At 38.8% G+C, this 20,769-nt stretch overlaps 1 protein-coding gene across 18 annotated transcripts in view; it reads right to left on the bottom strand.

Annotated features, from left to right (window-relative positions):
* Nucleotides 1-129: 129 nt before the first annotated feature.
* The window catches only part of POC5 (POC5 centriolar protein), a 31,632-nt gene continuing 10,992 nt past the window's right edge, over nucleotides 130-20,769 (bottom strand). For 2 of the 18 annotated variants that reach the window (XM_058169211.1, XM_058169210.1), the window contains exons 6-24: nucleotides 19,840-20,036; nucleotides 16,968-17,144; nucleotides 16,653-16,769; nucleotides 15,928-16,107; nucleotides 15,172-15,334; nucleotides 13,927-14,004; nucleotides 13,700-13,777; nucleotides 13,510-13,587; nucleotides 13,312-13,389; nucleotides 13,123-13,191; nucleotides 12,927-13,010; nucleotides 12,736-12,813; nucleotides 12,337-12,414; nucleotides 12,138-12,218; nucleotides 11,959-12,036; nucleotides 6,181-6,341; nucleotides 5,843-5,956; nucleotides 3,928-4,104; nucleotides 131-1,159 (exon numbers count right to left, since the gene is read on the bottom strand). In XM_058169211.1, the coding sequence (XP_058025194.1) occupies nucleotides 1,013-1,159; nucleotides 3,928-4,104; nucleotides 5,843-5,956; nucleotides 6,181-6,341; nucleotides 11,959-12,036; nucleotides 12,138-12,218; nucleotides 12,337-12,414; nucleotides 12,736-12,813; nucleotides 12,927-13,010; nucleotides 13,123-13,191; nucleotides 13,312-13,389; nucleotides 13,510-13,587; nucleotides 13,700-13,777; nucleotides 13,927-14,004; nucleotides 15,172-15,334; nucleotides 15,928-16,107; nucleotides 16,653-16,769; nucleotides 16,968-17,144; nucleotides 19,840-20,036 (2,213 nt within the window). In that variant the 3' untranslated portion in view covers nucleotides 131-1,012. Of the gene's footprint in view, nucleotides 1,160-3,927; nucleotides 4,105-5,842; nucleotides 5,957-6,180; nucleotides 6,342-11,958; nucleotides 12,037-12,137; nucleotides 12,219-12,336; nucleotides 12,415-12,735; nucleotides 12,814-12,926; nucleotides 13,011-13,122; nucleotides 13,192-13,311; nucleotides 13,390-13,509; nucleotides 13,588-13,699; nucleotides 13,778-13,926; nucleotides 14,005-15,171; nucleotides 15,335-15,927; nucleotides 16,108-16,652; nucleotides 16,770-16,967; nucleotides 17,145-19,839; nucleotides 20,037-20,769 lie in introns of those variants that run through there. The other 16 variants (XM_058169214.1, XM_058169213.1, XM_058169212.1 and 13 more) reach the window with 16 other exon arrangements.

Consider the following 20,769-nt stretch of genomic DNA (forward strand, 5'->3'; position numbering starts at 1 on the left):
ACCACAGCCACGTTCTTCATTGCTGCTTCTTTGTCTTCTTCTAACACCAGAAGTGTTAGACACATGTCTTCTTCTGACATCAGTTCCCACATTCCACTATGCTTACTCCCAACTGAGGTCTCCTTAGCATAAGAGATAGCAAGAATGGAGCAGTATTTGGAGCTAAGAGATAAAATCCATGAACATAAAACTGCTAATTTTCATTGCTCTCACTGCAAATTGTAATGGGAAAAATTGTTTTCAGTATGGAGAAGACTCACAGCACTGCTATTTTACATAAAAGTTGGTGTTTATTTATTCATCTAGATTTAGGGTATTACAGTATCTAATGATGCATTCCTATTCTTTCCCCCCTCCCAACCTGAGGGGTATTTTTGTATTGGTGAAAGTACAGATGGAGTTGAGATGTCAGTAAATAATGGAAACACACAACTTGATTCCCACTATAGTAAACAGCAACAGCAATAAATACTTAGATTTATATACCACTCCATAGTGGAGTAAGAGTAATAAACCAATTTTATGTTGCACAAAGTAAAATTCTCTGTAATGTTCTATGAATGGCTGAAGATAAAATATAGCAGAACCAAAAAATTTCTGAATATCAAGTCTGATTACAATATGGACAATTTAGATAATAATTCAGAATGTGGCAAAATGATCTATGCTTACGTTCACGTATAAAGCAGAAATACCTTTTAGAATATACAAGTTCAATGCTTCATTTTTATTAAAAACATTAAATAAGCACATATAATAAGTGTAAGAAAGTAAAAATTTCAAGTATACCTTATTTGCAGTTACACAGAACTACATTGTGCCATCTTCAGTGGCACACTTTTTACACTTCAAAATATCTCTATATGTACAATATTATTGAGATGACAAACATGATGCATCTTGGGTTATTATTCCATTAATCTGCAAACACCAGGGAGCACATTTTAAACAATAACCTGGAAAATGTTCTTCATGTGCTTAAAATAAAGTACAGGCGTTTCAACCAGCTAACCTACTCCACTACCTTTATTGACTGGATGTTGTTGTGAGTCTGGGCAGGAGTTTTCCCATTGTGTCCTAGATGTCTCACGCCAATAGCATTAGAAGACTGGTGCAGAGTTCGAGGATATTTAGCAGCAACAGCTTGAGATATAGTTTGCTGAAATATATAAGCATATGCAATTCCATAAGGTAAAATAATTTTAACAATATATTAAAAAATTGAAGACAAAGGACAAACATGGCCAGGGCTTGCCAGAAGTTGTTCTATAACTCAGGCAATACCCTCAGATTTTGCTAAGCCACTCCAAGCTTTTTTAATAAACCAGTTAAACCTGACTAGTCAAACAATATCGCTGAACAGGTTCTAGCACTCCTACTTAAAACAATAAACTATAGCCTAGATCAGGGGTCAGCAACCTGTGGCTCTGGAGCCAAATGTGGCTCTTTCACCCCTCTGCTGCAGCTCCCTATCACTCAAAATATGCGTCACAACTGCCACCCGCCAGCATGTGATTTATTGAGCTTTTAGACCCCCGGTAGGCCAACCATGGATAAATTCAAGAAAAGAAAAGTTTCAGAAGAAAACAAGAATGTTTAATTCAACTACATATGCTAGTTCTGTGGCCGCTCAGGAAATAGGCAGGGAAGGTTTTTGTGGCTCCCGGTATCTTCTTTTCTGTGGGAAATGGGTCCAAATGGCTCTTCGAGTGTTTAAGGTTGCAGACCCCTGGCTTAGATAGTCTGAGAATCCATATTAACAGCTTTTCTCAAGATATTCTTGAAAGAAAAAGAAACCACCACCACAAAAAATCAAAAGTCCTCTGTACGAAAATCATCCCACTTGCCTTAACAGTACAATTTTCTGTCATTCTTCTGGGCCATTTTAGTTGGTTATTGGGTTATAGCTGCAGCTATAGGAAGAAGTAATTATTTCTAGCATCTAGTTATGCAACGAAGCAAATATCCCATGCTTTCATTTGGAAATAGAATGGTAAGAATCTATTGTAGCCATCTCCCAGACTGCCATATATTTCCCATAGAAACACAAAATTTTCAGCCTTTTCACATAGCTGCAGCTCTTTTGTAGAGAATCTACAAATGAGCATAGGATTCTTCTCAAACGCAAAACATCAGCCCTAATCTACTAATAAATCTCATATCTTGTTGGAGCTAATAATAAAAGTTGTGTACTGTACATGTTTCAAATGCTTTGCTGAGTTGCCATGGGAACATAGAAGAGGAAGGAATGTCGTGTCCCACTCCTCCGCTGACGGCCGGGTCAGGGAAATCCGAATCAGGCTTGCCTCTGCAGCTCTGCCCAAAGTCCTAGCAAAGTCCTCAGAGCAGGCAGGAGACCAGTAAGTGACTTCAGCAAGATAAGTTTGACTTTTGCCTGACTCAGAGACTGCCAGAAAGTAGATCCTTTATATAGGCCATGGGGTGTGGCTCCATGACTCAGCACTCATTAAGGCCTGCCCCTCCCTTCCCTCTGTTGCCTCCGCCTATCCAATCTTCTGATGCGAGGATTACTCCAATCAGCTGTTGGGAATAAACCCTCCTCAGGCTCACATGCTGTGGAGGAGGGGGAGGGGTCTAGCTGCTCCGTTTGCCTGGGCATGGAGTCAGGGCTGGGGCCGGGAGATTCTCCTTCTTCTGCAGTTTGTGTGGGCATGGAGCCAGGACTTGGGCCGGGAGGCATACATTCCTCAGTGTTCGGGAGCAGGTAAGAAGGCCCTGGCTGCTCTGAGGGCGGGCAAGACACAACAAGGAATTTCTTCTGGTCTTTGCAAACACAGTCTTTCCAAAGATCAGTGGGAGTTCACATCCAGTCTCCCAATACAAGAAACATCACCGCAAGGAGAAAAGCAAACATGGGGCCAGTCTACAACCAGCATTGTCTAGCCCCGGGGTGTCAAACTCAAGGCCCAGGGGTCAGTGGTGAAATCCAATTTTTTTTTACTACCGGTTCTGTGGGCATGGCTTGGTGGGCATGGTGTGGCTTGGTGGGCGTGGCAGGGAAGGATACTGCAAAATCTCCATTCCCACCCCACTGCAGGGTTACTACAAAATCTCCATTCCCACCCCACTCTGGGGCGAGCCAGAGGTGGCATTTGCCATTCTCCAAACTATTCAAAATTTCCACTACCGGTTCTCCAGAACCTGTCAGAACCTGCTGGATTTCACCCCTGCCTGGGGGCCAGATCCAGCCCACGGAATGCTTAGATCTGGCCCATGGGGCTGCCCTGGAAACCAAAAGACCAGCCCGTGGTTCCTCTGCCAGTAAAAACGGAGCTCCATTTTCGCTGGCAGAGGATTGCAGGACACTGTCGCAGCTGAAAACAGAGCATGCAGAGCACTCGGGCCACCACAGTGCTCCCAACATGAGTGATGTTGAGCTGGCCACACACACACCCCAACACCCCCCCCCAAGTCAAACACAACCCTGATGCAGCCCTCAATGAAATCGAGTTTGACACCCTTGGTCTAGCCAGAGAAATGAGGGCAGCTAGGCCTGCAGTACTGAACTCGATCCATCAACTGCAAGAACATTAACAAGGCAATCCCAAATGCTCATACCAAAACGTAGATCATTTTGATCTTTTCTTTCCACATCTTCTCTAATTCCTCCTTCAGACCCTGGTACTTTTCATTCTGCTGCTGTCACTTGGCCCTGCTACATCTATCGCTACCGCCATCTTCTGCTCCTTATCTACTACCACAATGTTTTAGTTGTATTCAAATAGTACATATAGAATTCCATCACATGCTAGTCAAAATACAGTAACCCAAAGTGCAGACAAATTAATTCAGTAAGCATTTTTAATCTGAACTTCCACAATAATTCTGTTAAGAATCCTAAAGCAAAAGTCACCAATCAAAAGAAGACATAAAATGCATAAATTATTCATAGTACTCATTATTTACCTGAGTGACAGGATGATGTTTCTCCACCACAACAGAATTCATGGGGGGCGAAACACCCAAGACATCTAAGTTACTGCAAATACGATTCTTTGCTGAAAAATCTGAACGACCAGTAATTTTCGCAGTAACTGTCCTTCCAGGCTTTTGTTGAGCTGATGTTACCACCCTAGTCATGGGCTGTGGCAAACCAAATAAAAATCCTAATTATATAAGAAACACATAGGACTTCTCAAAGCAGTATTAAATAATAAGCTAGATTTTCCCTATCTTTGGCTAGGAAAAACTGAGTATATAGTTTTGGTTCCTGGATCATTAAATCCTAACAGCATATTCTTATAACAATGGGGGGGGGGACATTCTTTCTATAGCAGGGGTATCAAACTGGCGGCCCAGGGGTCAGATGCATCACACGCAGGCCATGTCCACCCTAGCTCCGTGAAGGGGAAAAACGTCATGAAACGTCATGTGACGGCAACATGGCGCTGTGAGTTTGACCCTGGGGTTCTATAGTCTTGATAATTGGAAATACAGTAGATTATGGTTTTGTATCATGACATGAGCATTTCCTCACAAAAAGGCAACTAGAAGATTCCATTGTAGCCCACAAGCTTTACTTCTACGTAAACAAAAACCTTTAATTACTAGGGCTGCCGAAGTGTTGTTTTTGAAAATTTTTGACCTAGAAAGGAAACCCTGGGGACAGTAGCCTTATGAAAGCTCTGGTGCTCTCTTCACCAAAAAGAAATATTTCAGAGACATTCATGCCTTCAAGGTCCTTTTCCTTATCATTCTTTGCAGCAGTTCATTGATCTCGTTTTTTGCCTAGAATTTCACTTTCGAGAGATTCCAAATATTTCATAGAAAGGACAGCATTAAATCATTTCATAATCACTGATTACCTGATAATACAAGGAAACTGTTATCGAGTCAACACCAGTGATTCAAAAACAGGCATTTTTTGTCTTCCCCTATTGAAAGAACTGAATGACAGAGGAAAACGGGCATATAGGTAATCCTTCACCTATGATCACTCATTCAGCGACTGAAGTTAAGATGGCGCTGAGCAAATGGTGGTTAGTTCCAGCAATCCCAGCACCCCTCCATGGTCATGTGACCGCAATTTGGAGCTTAGCGACTGATCTGGACTTACAGCCAGTTGCAGTGAATCGCAATCACATAATCATTATTTGCAACCTATTATTTGCAAGTCACAAGTTCCTGGAGTAAGTCTCCTCCACCTGTACATCCTCTTCTTCTCTTCTCTGCTTTCATTCTGCACTGGCCATTCACACACATTCCATACTCATTCCCTGACCTGTGCTGCACTTTCCCCAAACCATGCCACACCTTTGTGTAACTTTGATTTGTTCCACAATCCCATGCATCCTTCCCAACCCACACCACATCCTGGCACATTCTCCCCACACCTCATTTTTCTCTATTCCATCTGGCAGCAGCCATGAACCTGCCTGCCTAGAATTTGCAACTTCCTGCTGGGTTCCCCAATGACTTTGGTTGCGGAAAGCCAACAAGAAGTTGCTTTGCCTGACAACCATGGCATTCAGTTAACAACAACCAGGAATGCAGAGATTGCCATAGCTTAGAGATGCAGTTGCACATTAGGACTACATTGCTTAGCAATGGAAATTCTGGTCCCAATTGCTATCATATGCCGAGGACCACAGGAATGGTCGCTTAGTATTTTCACACACTTGAATCTATCCTCAACCTTGACTGAAAAATAAAAATGAATTATTACATTTTAATTAAACTTGTAGCTTCCAGATACAAATATATATATATTGAAGTTCCAGTTCCAATGACTTCTATAGAAACATTTCCCATTAATCATGTGGAGAATAAAAATAGTTTAAAAAAAATTAAAATAATGTTGTTCAGGTTTGTTTGTTTTTACCAGTTTTGAAATGCACATTGTGCCTGATCCCGTGGCAGCACCGCAGCCTGTTAATGCAGCAGCAGAGTCTAATCTGGTTTGAGATGTTACTGCATGGCCTTGATGAGAAGAAAACTGCAAAACAGCAGGAAAAAATTGCAATAGTCTGATTTAGATTAAATACATACCACCTATTTCCTAATTCAAAATATTAATATCAACATATTGTCTTGATTTTCAGGCCCAATAGCTCTGTAATGTTGATTTAACAACTTATCCTCATTTATTAAACTGCCCTAAGATTCAGTTCAATGGAATTGAAATCTGCTACTGATCAAATGTGTTAAATGACAGCTTACCAGGTCTTCTGCAGGAGCAGACCCTGCTGTTGTCGCAGCAAAATGGGGTGGTGGTTGTGGCAGTGAGGAAGTAGATGGCATAGGCTGAAATGAAGAAAATTTTGCTGTAGGTCCACCAGTGCCAGCACCAGATTCTGCTCTTTTTTCTGGTAGATCAACTACTATAAACAAATTAACAAACATTCAGAACTTAACAAAATAACAAAAAGATAAATATTGCTAATAATTAGATAGTATATATCTATTTTTGTTATATAATTATGTATCTATATAATTTTGCAAACAAAACTGGAAAGTGCAGAGCTGTATAATTTTTTTAAAAGCTGTATAACTTTTACTTCCCAAAATAGAGACTTACAGAAATTATCAGTCCTATTTGTTGTCATCTTAATTTAAAAATAGCCCTACAATATTTATTCAGTATGGTATGGTAGCTGTCTTAAAATTATCTACTACCTTTGTACATGATAGTTTGTTCAGATAAGTTCTAAGTGGCTTATATATACTGAATATATATATGTTCAGTGACACAATGGTTATATATATTATTCCCTGATCCAGTATCGTTGGACACTAATCAAGTCAGAATAGTTTTTAATGTATATTTAAATTGCAAAACTCATTTTCCTACCATCTATGTTGGCACATAGGGCACAAATTATAAAGGCATTTTAATTTACCCTTTAGGCTGGATGTTAGAGAAAACAAAACAATATCTGTGTGTATTTATGTATTTGTGTTGCATTTCCCCCTCCCTTTTATCATTATGTTTTTAATTTTGTCATTTTTGATGCACAATGTGTTCTTCACACACACAAATATACACAATTTTAAAGGAGCAGCTGTTGGGGCAGGAGGGAACTGATTTGGCCTAAAGGCAGGAGATATATACATAATGAGTAGTCAGTTAAAAAAATACTATAGTTTTGTTTCATGGAGAAGTGGATAAGATTTACGGTTCAACACAACATCTTTCCAGACGAGATAAATTTAAGATTAAAAAGAAAAGCAAGCACAATACAATAGATATTTCTTGAAAGATCAAGGAATGGCTTATTCCTAAGAGTGGAAAACTATTATATAGGAAGGAATGTAAAGACATAAATCGCATACATGTTTTATAAAAGTGTCATCCAACTTTTTGCAGTAGACTTATGACCACAATTGAGGCCAAAATTTATGTTAAGCGAAACATTTATTAAGTGAGTTTTGCCCCGTTTTACAATCTTTCTTGCCACAGTTGTTAAGTAAATCATTGCAGTTGTTAAGTTAATAACACATTTGTTAAATGAATCTAGCTTCCCCATTGACTTTGCTTGTCAGAAGGTTGCAAAAGTTGATCACACTTATGACACTGCAACTGTCCTAAGTACAAACTAGTTGCCAAGCATTCAAATTTTGATCACATGACCACTGGATGCTGCAATGGTCAGAAGTGTGACAAATGATCAGAAGTCAATTTTTTTCAGTGCCATTCTAACTTTGGTCACTAAATGGACTGTTTTAAATCAAGGATGATCTATAATAAGACACTTAATAGACTATCAGCCCCAAGTAAATTCAAAAGACACAGTGGCTTATAGCATTGCCAAATTAATATTAGCAAACATTAACATTGCAAAATTACAACATGCAATGTTGTAAGCCGGCCAGAGCTGTGTATGACTTGGGCAGCTGTACAAATTTGTTCAATAAATAAATAAATAAATAGAACTTCCGGTTTGGCTTCGCTTCGTTGATGGCAGTCTTTTTTAGACTGCTAACCCTGTAGTCTGTAGAGCTGCCAGGACAGCGTAAATCAACTGTCCGGCAGCTTGTAAATCTCCCCTCGGGCAAAGAGGGACAGATGAGCATTCAGGCTGAAGTTGAGCCACCCGGAGAAGCCCCAGAAAAGTTTCTCGAGGCTTGAGGGGAGTGCTCCTTCCAAAGCCTGAAAGAAGCTCCGGACTCAGAGGGCATCTGCCTTTTAGCAGAAAAAAACGTAGCGTCCAATCTCCGCGGCAGAAATTGATTGGTGATGGATTGTAATGCGGACAGAGCAGAAACTGGAGTTCTAGCATTTGTTTGTAAGAAGACTGCAAGCCCCTAATAGAAGATACATTTCTTGCGAAGATAGGAGAGAAGAAAGCAAATGGCGTTTTGTGTATTGGAAACGAAAGTTAAGGAAATGCTTATTAACAGCTAGTGTGGAACTAGGAGATATACAAGAAGATACTGACTAAATGGAAGAAATGAGAATTTTATGATTTATATTTTTTTCTTCTTCTTTGGGATTATAGTGATTTAGAAGAAAAGTTTTTTGAATCTTTCCTTTTTAACTCCTTTTTGTCCTCTGTTACTGGGTAGGTTATATATTTTAAAAAATGGCTTTTAAGCAAATAGTACCAAAAGCCACTAAAAACTTTGAAATTTCTTCAGTTCAGATACGAAAATTAAAAGAAGAAATCAAAGAGGAATTAAGAATTTTTTTACAGGAGTTTCTGGAGACTTGTTTTTCAGAAATAGATCAAAAATTTGATGAAATAGAGAAAGAGATGTTGGATTTTAAGGAAGTGGTGGAAGAGCAGAAGAGGGAAATGAAAATGGTAAAGGATGCAATTTCGCAAATATTAAGCTTTTGTATTCAGATGGAGGATAGTTTGAAAGAAGTTAATAAAGTTAATTTAGAGTTGCAAAGGAAAATAGAGGAAATTCAAAAGAATCAAAACAATTGGAACTTAGATAATAAGATGGAAGATATACAGGCAAAGGTAGATAGGGCAGATGAAGAAAGAGTAATATTACAATATAGATTAATGGAATATGCTATAAGGGTGAGGGGGTTGAGAGAAAGTAGGAAGGAAAATTTAAAAGAGATTTTTACGCAAGCTTTTGCTCAGATAAAGGGTATGGAGCCAGAAGACGATTAATATTGAAAGAATTTATTGTGTTAATTCTTGGTGGGCAAGACAAAATAGATTACCGAGGGATGTGGTTATTTATTTTACAACTAAAAAGGTTAGGTATGAAATCTTGCAAGCCTTTTATAAAAATAAATTTCAAATATTGGGACAAGATATAAAAATGATGAAGGAAATTCCTCCTAAAATGTTAAGAAAGAGAAGAGAATTTGCTTTTTTAGTGGATGAGTTTAAGAAACATCAGATATATTTTAGATGGGAAGTTCCAATCGGTTTGTCAGTGAATTTTAGAGGTAGAAAGTATTTTCTTAGTACAGTTATGAAAGCAAGACATTTTTATATTAATGTTTTAAAGAGTGGGAATCCTTTGTTGTTAGATGCTAAGTTAATTGGTTTGGAGATGATAGAAAATAGAATAGGAGAGGGGAGGAATGTTTAAGATGTGAATATGATGATTATGGTTAATTTCTAGAATTGATTTGTTTAGGATATAAATTATAGGATATTTGTTATTGTTATTTGTAAGGTATAAACTTATAGGATGATACTATTTAATTGTGAAGGATGGAAAGTAAAATTTATGAATTTAGATAATGTTGTGGATGTAATGATGTTAATTGTTTACTGTTATATTGTGGATGTAACTTAAATGATTATTTGTTTTAATTGATACGTTTATAGACAGTAAAAGTTATGAAGTTAAATTGGAAATATTGTATCTGAGAGACTTTATTCGTAATGATATTTGACTGATGGAGTAATATTGGAAGATTGCACATTAAATGTTATGACAATTGAAGAAATATATGTGATGAAAATTTGAGCTCGAGAAGATGACTGTAATTTAGGAAATGGACTTATGAAATTTGAAGGAATATACAAGTTGAGAAAATTTGAATTTGAGAAGATGGACTAATTTTAAAAATGGACTGTAAGAAGTAATATGTGAAGGGAATATTGTATTGGTATTGTTCCTTTTCTTTTTTCTTATTCTTTCTTATCTCTTTATTTTTATTGTGAGGGGATTTAAAGTTTTAGAGAGGAGTGGGAGTTTATGTATATTTTGTATACTTTAGCTTGTGATTGTTGGTCATAATACCCCGTATTTGCTCTGGGAAGTCTGGGGGGGGGGAAGGGGGGAGGAGGGGGGGAAAGAATATACATGGATTGGTTATTAATGTACAGTAATGAGTGAAGATATGACATTAAAATTTGAAATGATATTGGGCTGCCCGACTGCCATTTCAGAAAGAAAGGGAGAGAGGAGTAGAAGGAGGGAAGAAAGTAGGTAGGAAAGAGTTGAGAAGGAGGAGGGGAATAATAAGGTTAGAAAGGGTGGAAGAAGGGAGGAGTGGAGAAGGAGGAGAGGAAGTAGTAAAGTGAAGGAGATGAAGGAGGGGAAAGTAGTAGAGGGTAGAGGGAGGTTGTGAAGAAAGGAAGTGGCAGTCGGGCAGGCCCGAATCAGCAATAAATAAAAATTAATGATTAATGATGGATAACAGATTGTACATAAATATAACGTTGGAAAATGGAAATAAAAATGTTTATATAAAATAAATAAATAAATAAATAATAAAATAAGATTAAGGACAAAATACATAGTCTGATCTTAATTGTTCATGTAAACCAGCCAAGCTTCCAGAGGATTATTTCCTCAAAAAGCTTTACTTTATTCCATGCTCCAGCAGTTAGAAATCCAGGGCTAAACTATATGTAGCAATATTAGCGTTTCAGTCCCATAGGGTTCTTTGAAATTTATGGAGAGGAAGATAATTTCCTCTTCAAGTTCTGTCTAAAAAGTGTCGTTTCCCCACAAGTAGGATGTCTGGTGGGAACAACTGTGTCTCTTAAGGTATTTCTTATTCTTCTGGCATCAACTATGGCAGGGGTCTCCAACCTTGGCAACTTTAAGACTTGTGGACTTCAACTTCCAGAGTTCCTCAGCCAGCTTGGCTGGCTGAGGAACTCTGGGAGTTGAAGTCCACAAGTCTTAAAGTTGCCAAGGCTGGAGACCCCTGAACTATGGCATATATATAAAGACACAGTAAAGTATGGGACTGCTATCATTAATGAGCAGCCTTGAGGCACAGACTTAATGAAAGCAGGAGTGTCCATGTTCACAAACACATACACGTAGTCCTCGGCTTGTGACTGTTTAACAGTGGTTTGAAGTCATGATGACCTCAGAAAAAGTGACTTAGGATCCATTTTCAAAATTGCAACCAGCGCAACTCCATGGCAATCTTGTGATGCTTGTATTTCTGAGGGCAGCAATGTCTTATGTGACTGTGAATTGACGAGCAAATCAACTGGGCGAGTGGGATTTGCTCAACAACTGTGTGCTCCACTTAATGACCACGTGATTCCGGTCACATGGTGATTTGTTTAACTATCGCATAGCTTAGTGACAAAACTTCAGTCCCAGTTGTGGGCTTTAAGTTGAAGACTACCTGCGGGATTCTTGCCATTGAATGTTATGAAGTATTAGAGTGCCACCCTGTGGTCAATTAATTATTTCAGTTTTTTAAAAAAGCCTACCCTTAGGAAGAGAAATAAAAAAGAAAAGCACTGATTCACATTATGGGCTCCAATATAAGCCATTCGGAGCTTGATCCCACCCAGCTCTGAGCCTGGGGCTGGGTGGGATCAAGCTCAGGAAGGGAAGTGACTGCCTCCAAATTCCCCATCCACCTATTGCCACCCCCACCTCTTTGGTCAACCTGCATTCTGTCTTGCAGGCAGCAAGCAGTTCCCAAGCTATGTGACTCCGGGGCTGCTTGCCACACCTCTCAGGAAGCTGCAGCTGCCTTAGCTCAGTCCCAGTTACCCTGGCCGCCCCTACGCTCTAAGACCGCTGCGTTCCACCAGCCCAGCTGACCTTCACCATCTTCTTGCTCCTGCTGCTGACGAAACATGTTCGATCTGGCTAAGGGGCCAGGCTGAAGCTGACTTCGCACTGCAAAAAAGAGATGCTAAAAGCAGCCCAAGCCTCAGTGCTTTTTTGCCATCCTACACTTTAAGACCCCTGCAGCCCTGCGTTCCATCGGCCCAGCTGACCTTCACCGTCTACTTGCTCCTGCTGCTGTTGCTGAAATATGCTTGATCTAACTGATGGGACAGGCTGAAGCTGATTTCGTGCTGCAAGAAATAAAATAAAAGCTAAAACCAGCCTAGGAGCTTCAGTGCACCTAAAGACATTTTTGCCACCCTTCACTCCAAGATCCCTGCAGCCTTGCGTTCCAACAACCTAGCTGACCTTCACCGTTTGCTTGCTCCTGCTGCTGACGAAACATGCTCGGTCTGTTGGATGGGCCAGGTTGAAGCGAATTTCTCACTGCAAAAAAGAAAAGAAAAGCGAAAAGCAGCCTATGAGCCTCAGTGCACCAAATCACTTTTTTGCCACCCTTCACTCCAAGACCCCTGGCAGCCTTGCGTTCCAACAACCTAGCTGACCTTCACCGTTGCTTGCTCCTGCTCCTGCTGCTGACGAAACATGCTCGGTCTGTTGGATGGGCCAGGTTGAAGCGAATTTCTCACTGCAAAAAAGAAAAGAAAAGCGAAAAGCAGCCTATGAGCCTCAGTGCACCAAATCACTTTTTTGCCACCCTTCACTCCAAGACCCCTGGCAGCCTTGTGTCCCATCAATCCAGCTGACCTTCACCATCTTCTTGCTCCTGCTGCTGCTGAAACACGTTTGATCTGTTTGATGGGCCCGGATGAAGCTGATTTCGCACTGCAAAACAGAAAAGTGAAAAGCAGTCATGAGCCTCAGTGCACCAAAACACTTTTTTTGTCACCCTACGATCGAAGATCCCTGCAGCCCTGCGTTCCATCAGCCCAGCTGACCTTCACCATCTACTACTTGCTCCTGCTGCTGCTGCTGAAATATGCTTGATCTAACTGATGGGCCAGGCTGAAGCTGATTTCGCGCTGCAAGAAATAAAATAAAAGCTAAAACCAGCCTAGGAGCTTCAATGCACCACCTTTTTGCCACCCTTCACTCCAGACCCCTGCAGCCCCGTGTTCCATCAACCTAGCTGACCTTCACTGTTTACTTGCTCCTGCTGCTGATGAAACAAGCTCGGTTTGTTTGATGGGCCAGGATTTCTCACTGCAAAAAGTAAAAGAAAAGCTAAAACCAACCTCGGAGCCTGACTTATACCAAAATACTTCTTTTGCTATTCTACACTCCAAGATCCCTGCAGCCTTGAGTTCCACCAACCCAGCTGACCTTCACCGTTTACTTGCTCCTGCTGCTGACGAAACAAGCTCGGTCTGTTTGATGGGCCAGGATGAAGCGTATTTCTCACTGCAAAAAGTAAAAGAAAAGCTAAAACCAACCTAGGAGCCTGACTTACACCAAAATCCTTATTTTGCTATTCTACACTCCAAGATCCCTGCAGCCTTGAGTTCCACCAACCCAGCTGACCTTCACCGTTTACTTGCTCCTGCTGCTGACGAAACATGCTTGATCTGGTTGATGGGCCTGAACGAAGCTGATTTCTCACTGCAAAAAAGAAAAAGAAAAGTTAAAAGAAGCCTATGAACCTCAGTGCACCAAAGTGGTTTTTTTGCCACCCTGCACTCTAAGACCCCTGCGTTCCATCAGCCCAGCTGACCGTCATCGTCTATTTGCTCCTGCTGCTGACGAAACGTGCTTGATCTGGTTGACAGGCCAGGCTGATGCTGACTTCGCACTGCAAAAAAAAAAGAAAAAGAAAAGGAAAAAGAAAAAAAAAGAATAGAAAGGCTAAAAACAGCCCAAGCCTCAATGCACCAAAGCGCTTTTTTGCCACCCTACACTTTTAACACTCCTGCAGCCCTTCATTCCATCAGTCCAGCTGACCTTCACTGTTTACTTGCTCCTGTTGCTGACGAAATATGCTTGATCTAACTGATGGGCCAGGCTGAAGCTGACTTCCCACTGCAAAAAAAAAAGAAAAAGAAAAGGAAAAAGAAAAAAAAAGAATAGAAAGGCTAAAAACAGCCCAAGCCTCAATGCACCAAAGCGCTTTTTTGCCACCCTACACTTTTAACACTCCTGCAGCCCTTCATTCCATCAGTCCAGCTGACCTTCACTGTTTACTTGCTCCTGTTGCTGACGAAATATGCTTGATCTAACTGATGGGCCAGGCTGAAGCTGACTTCCCACTGCAAAAAAGAAAAGAAAAGCTAAAAGCAGCCCCTGAGCCTCAGTGCACCAAAACTCTTACACCATGCTAGGCCTGGCTGCTAGGTGGGGGTTGGTTTCACATTTCAAAAAAGGAAAGGGAAAAAAAAAAAGCTAAAAACGCCCCTAAGCCACAGTGTACCAAGTTTCAGTTCTTGAAGGAGAAAGTCAGAAAGTATTTAGAATTATGCTGACAGCATAATAAACTCAGTTGCAAATCTATGAAAAAAATTCAGTATACTTGAAAAGAATGTAATTCCTCTGAAACGGAGGAAAAAACTTTTTTTCTTTCAAGGAAGCAAAAGGTGATAAAATGGTTTTAAAAAGGGACAAAGTATTGATTTGGTCTCTCATTATTATTTTTATAATTCTTTACAGATATATCCCATGGAAATTTTAAAATCCATTTATTTCTAGCACATAAGTGAAACTTGGAATATACCTTATATATTTCTATTTCCTTCACTGGCCTCTTAACCCCAAGACAACAATGTTAATCCTCCATAAAAGTACAGTACTGAAAACCTGAAAAATTTGTATCAGTTCAGTCTTTTCAACTTGCTGAAGAATTCTGGGCACTGTTGTCCTATCACAGCGATGGTTAACCTTTTAGGCACCGAGTGCTGAAACTGGAGTGCATATGCTGGAGTGCCAGAACCTGGAAGAGAGCAGCTGGCCGGTGCACATATGCCCTGGACCAGCTGTCTGGAGCGCATGTACGTGACGGAACCAGGAAGAGCAGCTGGTGACAGCGCACGTGCCCACAGAGAGGGCTCTGCATGCCACCCTTGGCACTCATGCCATAGGTTTGCCATCACGGTCCTATCACATCTGAAGAGCACATTAGTGAAATCAGCAGAGATTACTTGTTGACATAAGGCCAGCATGCTAACAATCTTTCATTCTCCTCATATTACTAACCCTGGTCAAGTTTGAAATCTTTGCCCTGAAACATGCTCATTGCCTCTAAATTCAGTGCACAGACACCCCGCATGAAAGCCTTCTTCATGGCATCTTCATAATCTTGTCTTTGGTTCTGCAGTTCAATAATTTCAGATCTGGCCTCCTCAAGTGCGCTATTTACCTAAACCAAGAAAATAAAAACATTTAATTAATGACAATCAGATAGCATATTTGATAAAAGATTGAGGTGAGGGAAAATTGCAGTTAATTGGGGCTCCTTTAAATAAAAGAAAGAAGTAAAATGGAATCAGTACTGAGTTACAATAAATTTTTGTTTCTTGACTGCTGTAAGGGAAGGGTACAATTCTCAATGTTTTTTTAAAAAGATGAGGCACTCTGTATATTACAGAAATGGTGTGACTACAATGGTAAATGGGATAAGTTCAAGCAGAATGGCTCCTTCCCAAAACCGTATATCCTTTCCCACTTGGGGATGAGGCTCAGACATGTACTCAAAAGGAAATCAGAAGTTTAGGCTGCTTACTGTTTCCTTGTTCTTTTGCTGTACTTTATGGAACAGATAATCGGAATGTCACTTTTGCCTACAATAACCCTATTAAAATTTTCCTGGAAGAAAATCCTATGGGTCCTTTCTCCTAAAGTGAAATATTGTCAAAACCAATTTTTGACTAATTTAGATAACACCCTTGAGTGCTATCGTATCAGACTTCTTTCCTCAAAGCTAAACATTCTCAAATATTCCAAACTCCTTACCGTTTGAAGTTTGGCTTCATATTCATTGGTGAGTGCAGCACGCATAGATTCCACACTCGTCTGAACAGCTTTTTCCATGGTTTCTTTCCATTTTGTATTAAAGTGGGATCGCCAAATCGCCCAGGCTTTCTTCAACAAGCCTAATTTATATAGCCGATCAGCCAGTTTATTTGCGTACATCTGGAAAGGAATGTCAGCAAAGCAGGTCTGAGTTTCCCTACACTTTATTTAACTCTTCCCAAAACAGGACTCTACTTATGCTATAGTTGTATCATACCAGAATTTGATGAAGAGAATAAAAAGTATTAAGTATATACTGCAGTAGCTGTAAAGCACTTTTATATAGTTTTATAAACTATAATACAATTATAAACAAACCCTAACTTTCAGCATGAAATCAAACAAAAACTTGAATTGACATTGGACATGTTAAAATTCAGATCTTATGCTTTGTTGGCATTACAAACCAGAAAGGATGAATAATGCTGTAACATTTTTTATGTTCATGGGATGATATTCTAAACAGCTATAACATGATCCTAAAGTGCAAAACATCATTTTTAGACTGAACGCAAATGCAGTTTACTGTGACAGATTATTTATAGAAAAGAGGATGAAGGATTGATTACACATAGAACTGTTAATTTGATCAGTTTTTTAAAATAAAGTTTTTCAAATGGGAGTTAAAAAAAAATCTTGATTAACATCAGCAAATCCATATATACCTCTTCTTTGGCCTTTTGTTTGCCCAAAAAATGCTGAAGTCGCCATTTTGTGAATTTTTTCATTAACTCTATCCTGTCCTTTTGTTTCTCAATTGCCTGTGTTAGATTTGCAATTACCTGAACAAACAAAAAAATAGAAAATTCATAAAGAACATTAACTATGCAATTAATTCATTTGAACTTGGTCATTAAAATTAAGGGATAGAGAAATATTGCTCTTCAAACAATTATTTGCTGCAAAGGCAATTCTTAACAGTATTGAAAAGGAAAATGAAGACCATGTAAAAATTCATCCTGTAAATTAGAACTTGTTACCTCATCCTTTCTCCCTAAGGAAATCTCATACGTATGAAGCAATTCCTTCAAGTTCTCCATCTGATTAGTCAATTGTCTCACATCGGCTGCATGCTTTTCTCTTTCTTGTCTCATCTCTAAGGTATGATGTTCAATAAAACGAAGTTTCCATTTCCTCAGCTCAGTCAAAACGTTAGTCTTAAAAGAAGTGAAGGAGTTGTTTAGTAGAGAAATAAAGATCAGACTGAGCTTTTAAAGGCTAAGGACACAAGTGTAGTAAAACACAGAACTGTTTAAAGTGCTACACTTGAAATTTTGAAAAACTTTCCACAATAGATATTAATTATCAATGTTATCCTAAGGAATATGCAAGAAACAAAAAAAGTATATAGTACTTTGCCTTCCTCTGGCAACTGGTTTGTGAGGAAAGTATTCAAATAATATATTTAGGTCCCAAAACAAGATGAATGACAATTAAGTAACAACATTCTTTAAAAATAATACTTTTGCTTTAGTTAAAAAAAAAAAAGAATAGCCTGAAAAATCTGATCGGTTAAATAAAATATCCTTTTCTGAAAATAGAAAGTAATTGTTTTCAAGCAAGATGCAGCTAGGGTTTAGATGGGAATATTATACACAGAAATAAATCAATAAAGTATTTGGGATTTTTCTTCAAGGATAGAAATATCCACTTTAAAAAGTTGAGCTTATTTTTAAAAATTCTAGTACAAAAACATGTTATTTGAAAACTTGTCATATCCTACGTATATACTTGTTATAGTAGAAGGGAGATTTTGAATTCTCATTCAGTGGTATTTTTCTAATACCTGCAAATAAAGATCTTAAAACCATTTTATCTCCAAAACAAAGTTACCTCCAAAATTAAAACTTTTTAGCAGCTGGCCTAGAGAATGGCTTCTCTGAGATGGAAATTCCTTCACTAGTTATATCTGTCCAAAGTTAATTGAAAGTAACTACTCTTCTAAATTAAATAAAACTTTGAACTTTGGCATCAAAAACATATGGCAAAAATTTGACATGCAGTAATTTTATTACAGGGGAATACATACAAAGTACATACAAAGAGCCAGTTTGGTATAGTGGTTAATGCATGAGATTAAAAACCAGGAGACTATGAGTTTTAGTTTTGCCTTAAGCACAAAGCCAGTTGTGTGACCTTGGGCAAGTCACTCTCTCTCAGCTCCAGAAGAAATGCCAAACTATTTTCAAAAATTTGCCAAGAAACTCAGGCAGTTGCCAGAATTCAACACTGATTCAGAGACGTATACACACACAAAGTACAATAAGTCAGTTCCAACAAGATAGGCCTCTAAAAGTCTTATATTTGGAATGAACAACAGCGATATTGAGTTAGGGAAGAGTTTGTTAATAGATAGCAGGACTGCTGTCTGAAATAATATGTCTTGACTCAAAGCATTTTTCAAAGTCATCCATAACCTAATTAGCAAGCTAAAAAAAATGAACTGGATGAAATAACTAGCAATTACATTTCTGGCTCAAAAATCATGTTTAAAGAGTGCATTATTTATTTTATCAACATAAATATAATTGAATGTCATCACTGGAAGTAATAGTGTGCTTTCATGAAATCCCACTTCAAGTAGTATGTCTGGTTGCAGGCGCTGCACTTTTTAAAGGAGAGAGAAATTGGAAGGGTACAGAGTAACTGTAGCAGGGTAATATATCTTATGAAGAAAGACTGAAGGGCCTAGTATGTTTAGTCTTGCAGCAAAGCAAGGATGTAGGGAAATACAACTGCAGTCTTTAAATATCTGAAAGGAAGCAGGTGAAAAAGAAAGTAAATACATGTTCTGTCTTATTCCAGAATGCTGGGCACAAGTTATGAATTTAAATTATGGGAAGAAAGGTTCCAATAGTTACAAAATACTTCTTTACTGTAAGAATAGTAACCACTTACATGAAGGTGGTGGCTCTATTTCATAGTTGCTACACATTACTATATCAAATTCAAAGCAAGGTGAAATTCAATTTATTAGAAGAAAGACATTTTTTGTTTAAAGTATGGACTTACTGTACATATTTATTTAAATTCATGCTATCTTCTGTAGAGTTTCAGGTTGTATATGTAACTGCTAAGCATAAAGTTCTTTTAAGTTACTTTAATGTAACTTAAAATGAAAGCATTTTAAGCCATTTGAATTCCAAAAGAAACAAGGAAGGGGTCAGGGCCTTCTTAGCCACCTGACATCCAAGCCATTTAAGAACAGCTTAGATCAGTGATGGCTAACCTTTTCTGGACTGAATGGCCAAAGCACGTGAGCATGCACGCGATCCCCCAATATGCAATGCATGTGCGGCCCCCTGCATGCCCCCTGCCCACCGTACATGCGTGGCAGAGACCTGAAGACCAGCTGGCCGGTGGGAGGCGAGCGCGCATGCGCAGCAGAGCCGAGCTGGGGTGATGGCTGGTGTGGCCACAGAGAGGGTGCTGCGTACCACTTCTTGAATGCATGCCATAGGTTCACCATCATGGGCTTAGAGCAACAATTTTGCACACAACTGCAATGGATGGAGAAATGGTATGTTGCTTCTCCCTCCTTGTTCTATACCTTGTATAGCCTGAATTATTATTTTGCTTTTTCTTAAAAGAATCAGATTGTGATCAGTCATATGAGATCTCAGCAACATTTATACACAGGTCCTTTTTTTGCTAGCTTTAAATTTAAACGTAATTATATTAACTTTGATTTTTTTTAAGATTTATTTTTATATGTACACACAATGGCATAGGCACATAGTCAAAGGAGACTTCTTTGAGGGTATAAATATTCCAGAACAAAGACTGAGGAAAATACGATACAATGAACCAGGTTATCCACAGAATTTAACATATAGTACACAAATTACCTACTTTAAGGCTGCCACTCCACAGATCAAGAATGCTCTCTATGTGGGTCACTCTATCATCTGAAAGGCTCATGTCAGTTACATATGTCCCTTGAAGATCTCTTTGACTAGATGAGGACCCTGGCGAACAAGTTTCTTCTGATCGGATTGGGCAAAGTCCTTCCATGTCCATATGAGCTGACTCCTTTACTGCCGCTGAAACTTTAAAAACAGAAAACCAACTATGTCTCCAATATTGTATTACTATACTAGTTTTTGCTGGATTTTCAGAGTATAAATTGAAAGCAAAAGTGTGTAGAAAATCCAATGCTTCTGCAAAAGCCCAATGCTATCTTGTGGCTTCTTACTGACTTAAGCTACAACAAATTTACTAATCTTTAATGGTCTAAAAATATCCTTTTTGCTATAACAGACTTTAACACGAATAGCTCCAATTATTTTAAATAACTAACTCTTTATTTAAAAAGTAATACATTTTAATATCTGGCAGTTCTGATACACATCTTTTTTGTTTTATGTTCTCTTTTTAAATATATTTGTGTTGGGTAAGAGAAATGTCTTTTAAATTCTGCTATAAAGGAGAGCAATAGTAGTATGTGTATATTTATCTAATATCAATATCTAAGGAGCTGCCACAAAGAAGAGGGGGTCAACCTATTCTCCAAAGCATCTGAAGGCAGGATAAGAAGCAATGGATGGAAACTAATCAAGGAGAGAACCTAGAATTAAGGAGAAATTTTCTGACAGAACAATTAATCAGTAGAACGACTCGTCTCCAGAATTTGTGTGTGCTGCAATAATGGAGGTTTTTAAGAAGAGATTGGACAACCATTTCAAATGGTATAGGGTTTCCTGCCTGAACAGAGGATTGGACTAGAAGATTTCCGAGGTCCCTTCTAACTCTGTTATTTACACATGTGTTATGGAATAGAAA

This window comes from Ahaetulla prasina, chromosome 2 (genome assembly GCF_028640845.1).
Source record: "Ahaetulla prasina isolate Xishuangbanna chromosome 2, ASM2864084v1, whole genome shotgun sequence".
Classification (NCBI taxonomy): Eukaryota; Metazoa; Chordata; class Lepidosauria; order Squamata; family Colubridae; genus Ahaetulla; species Ahaetulla prasina.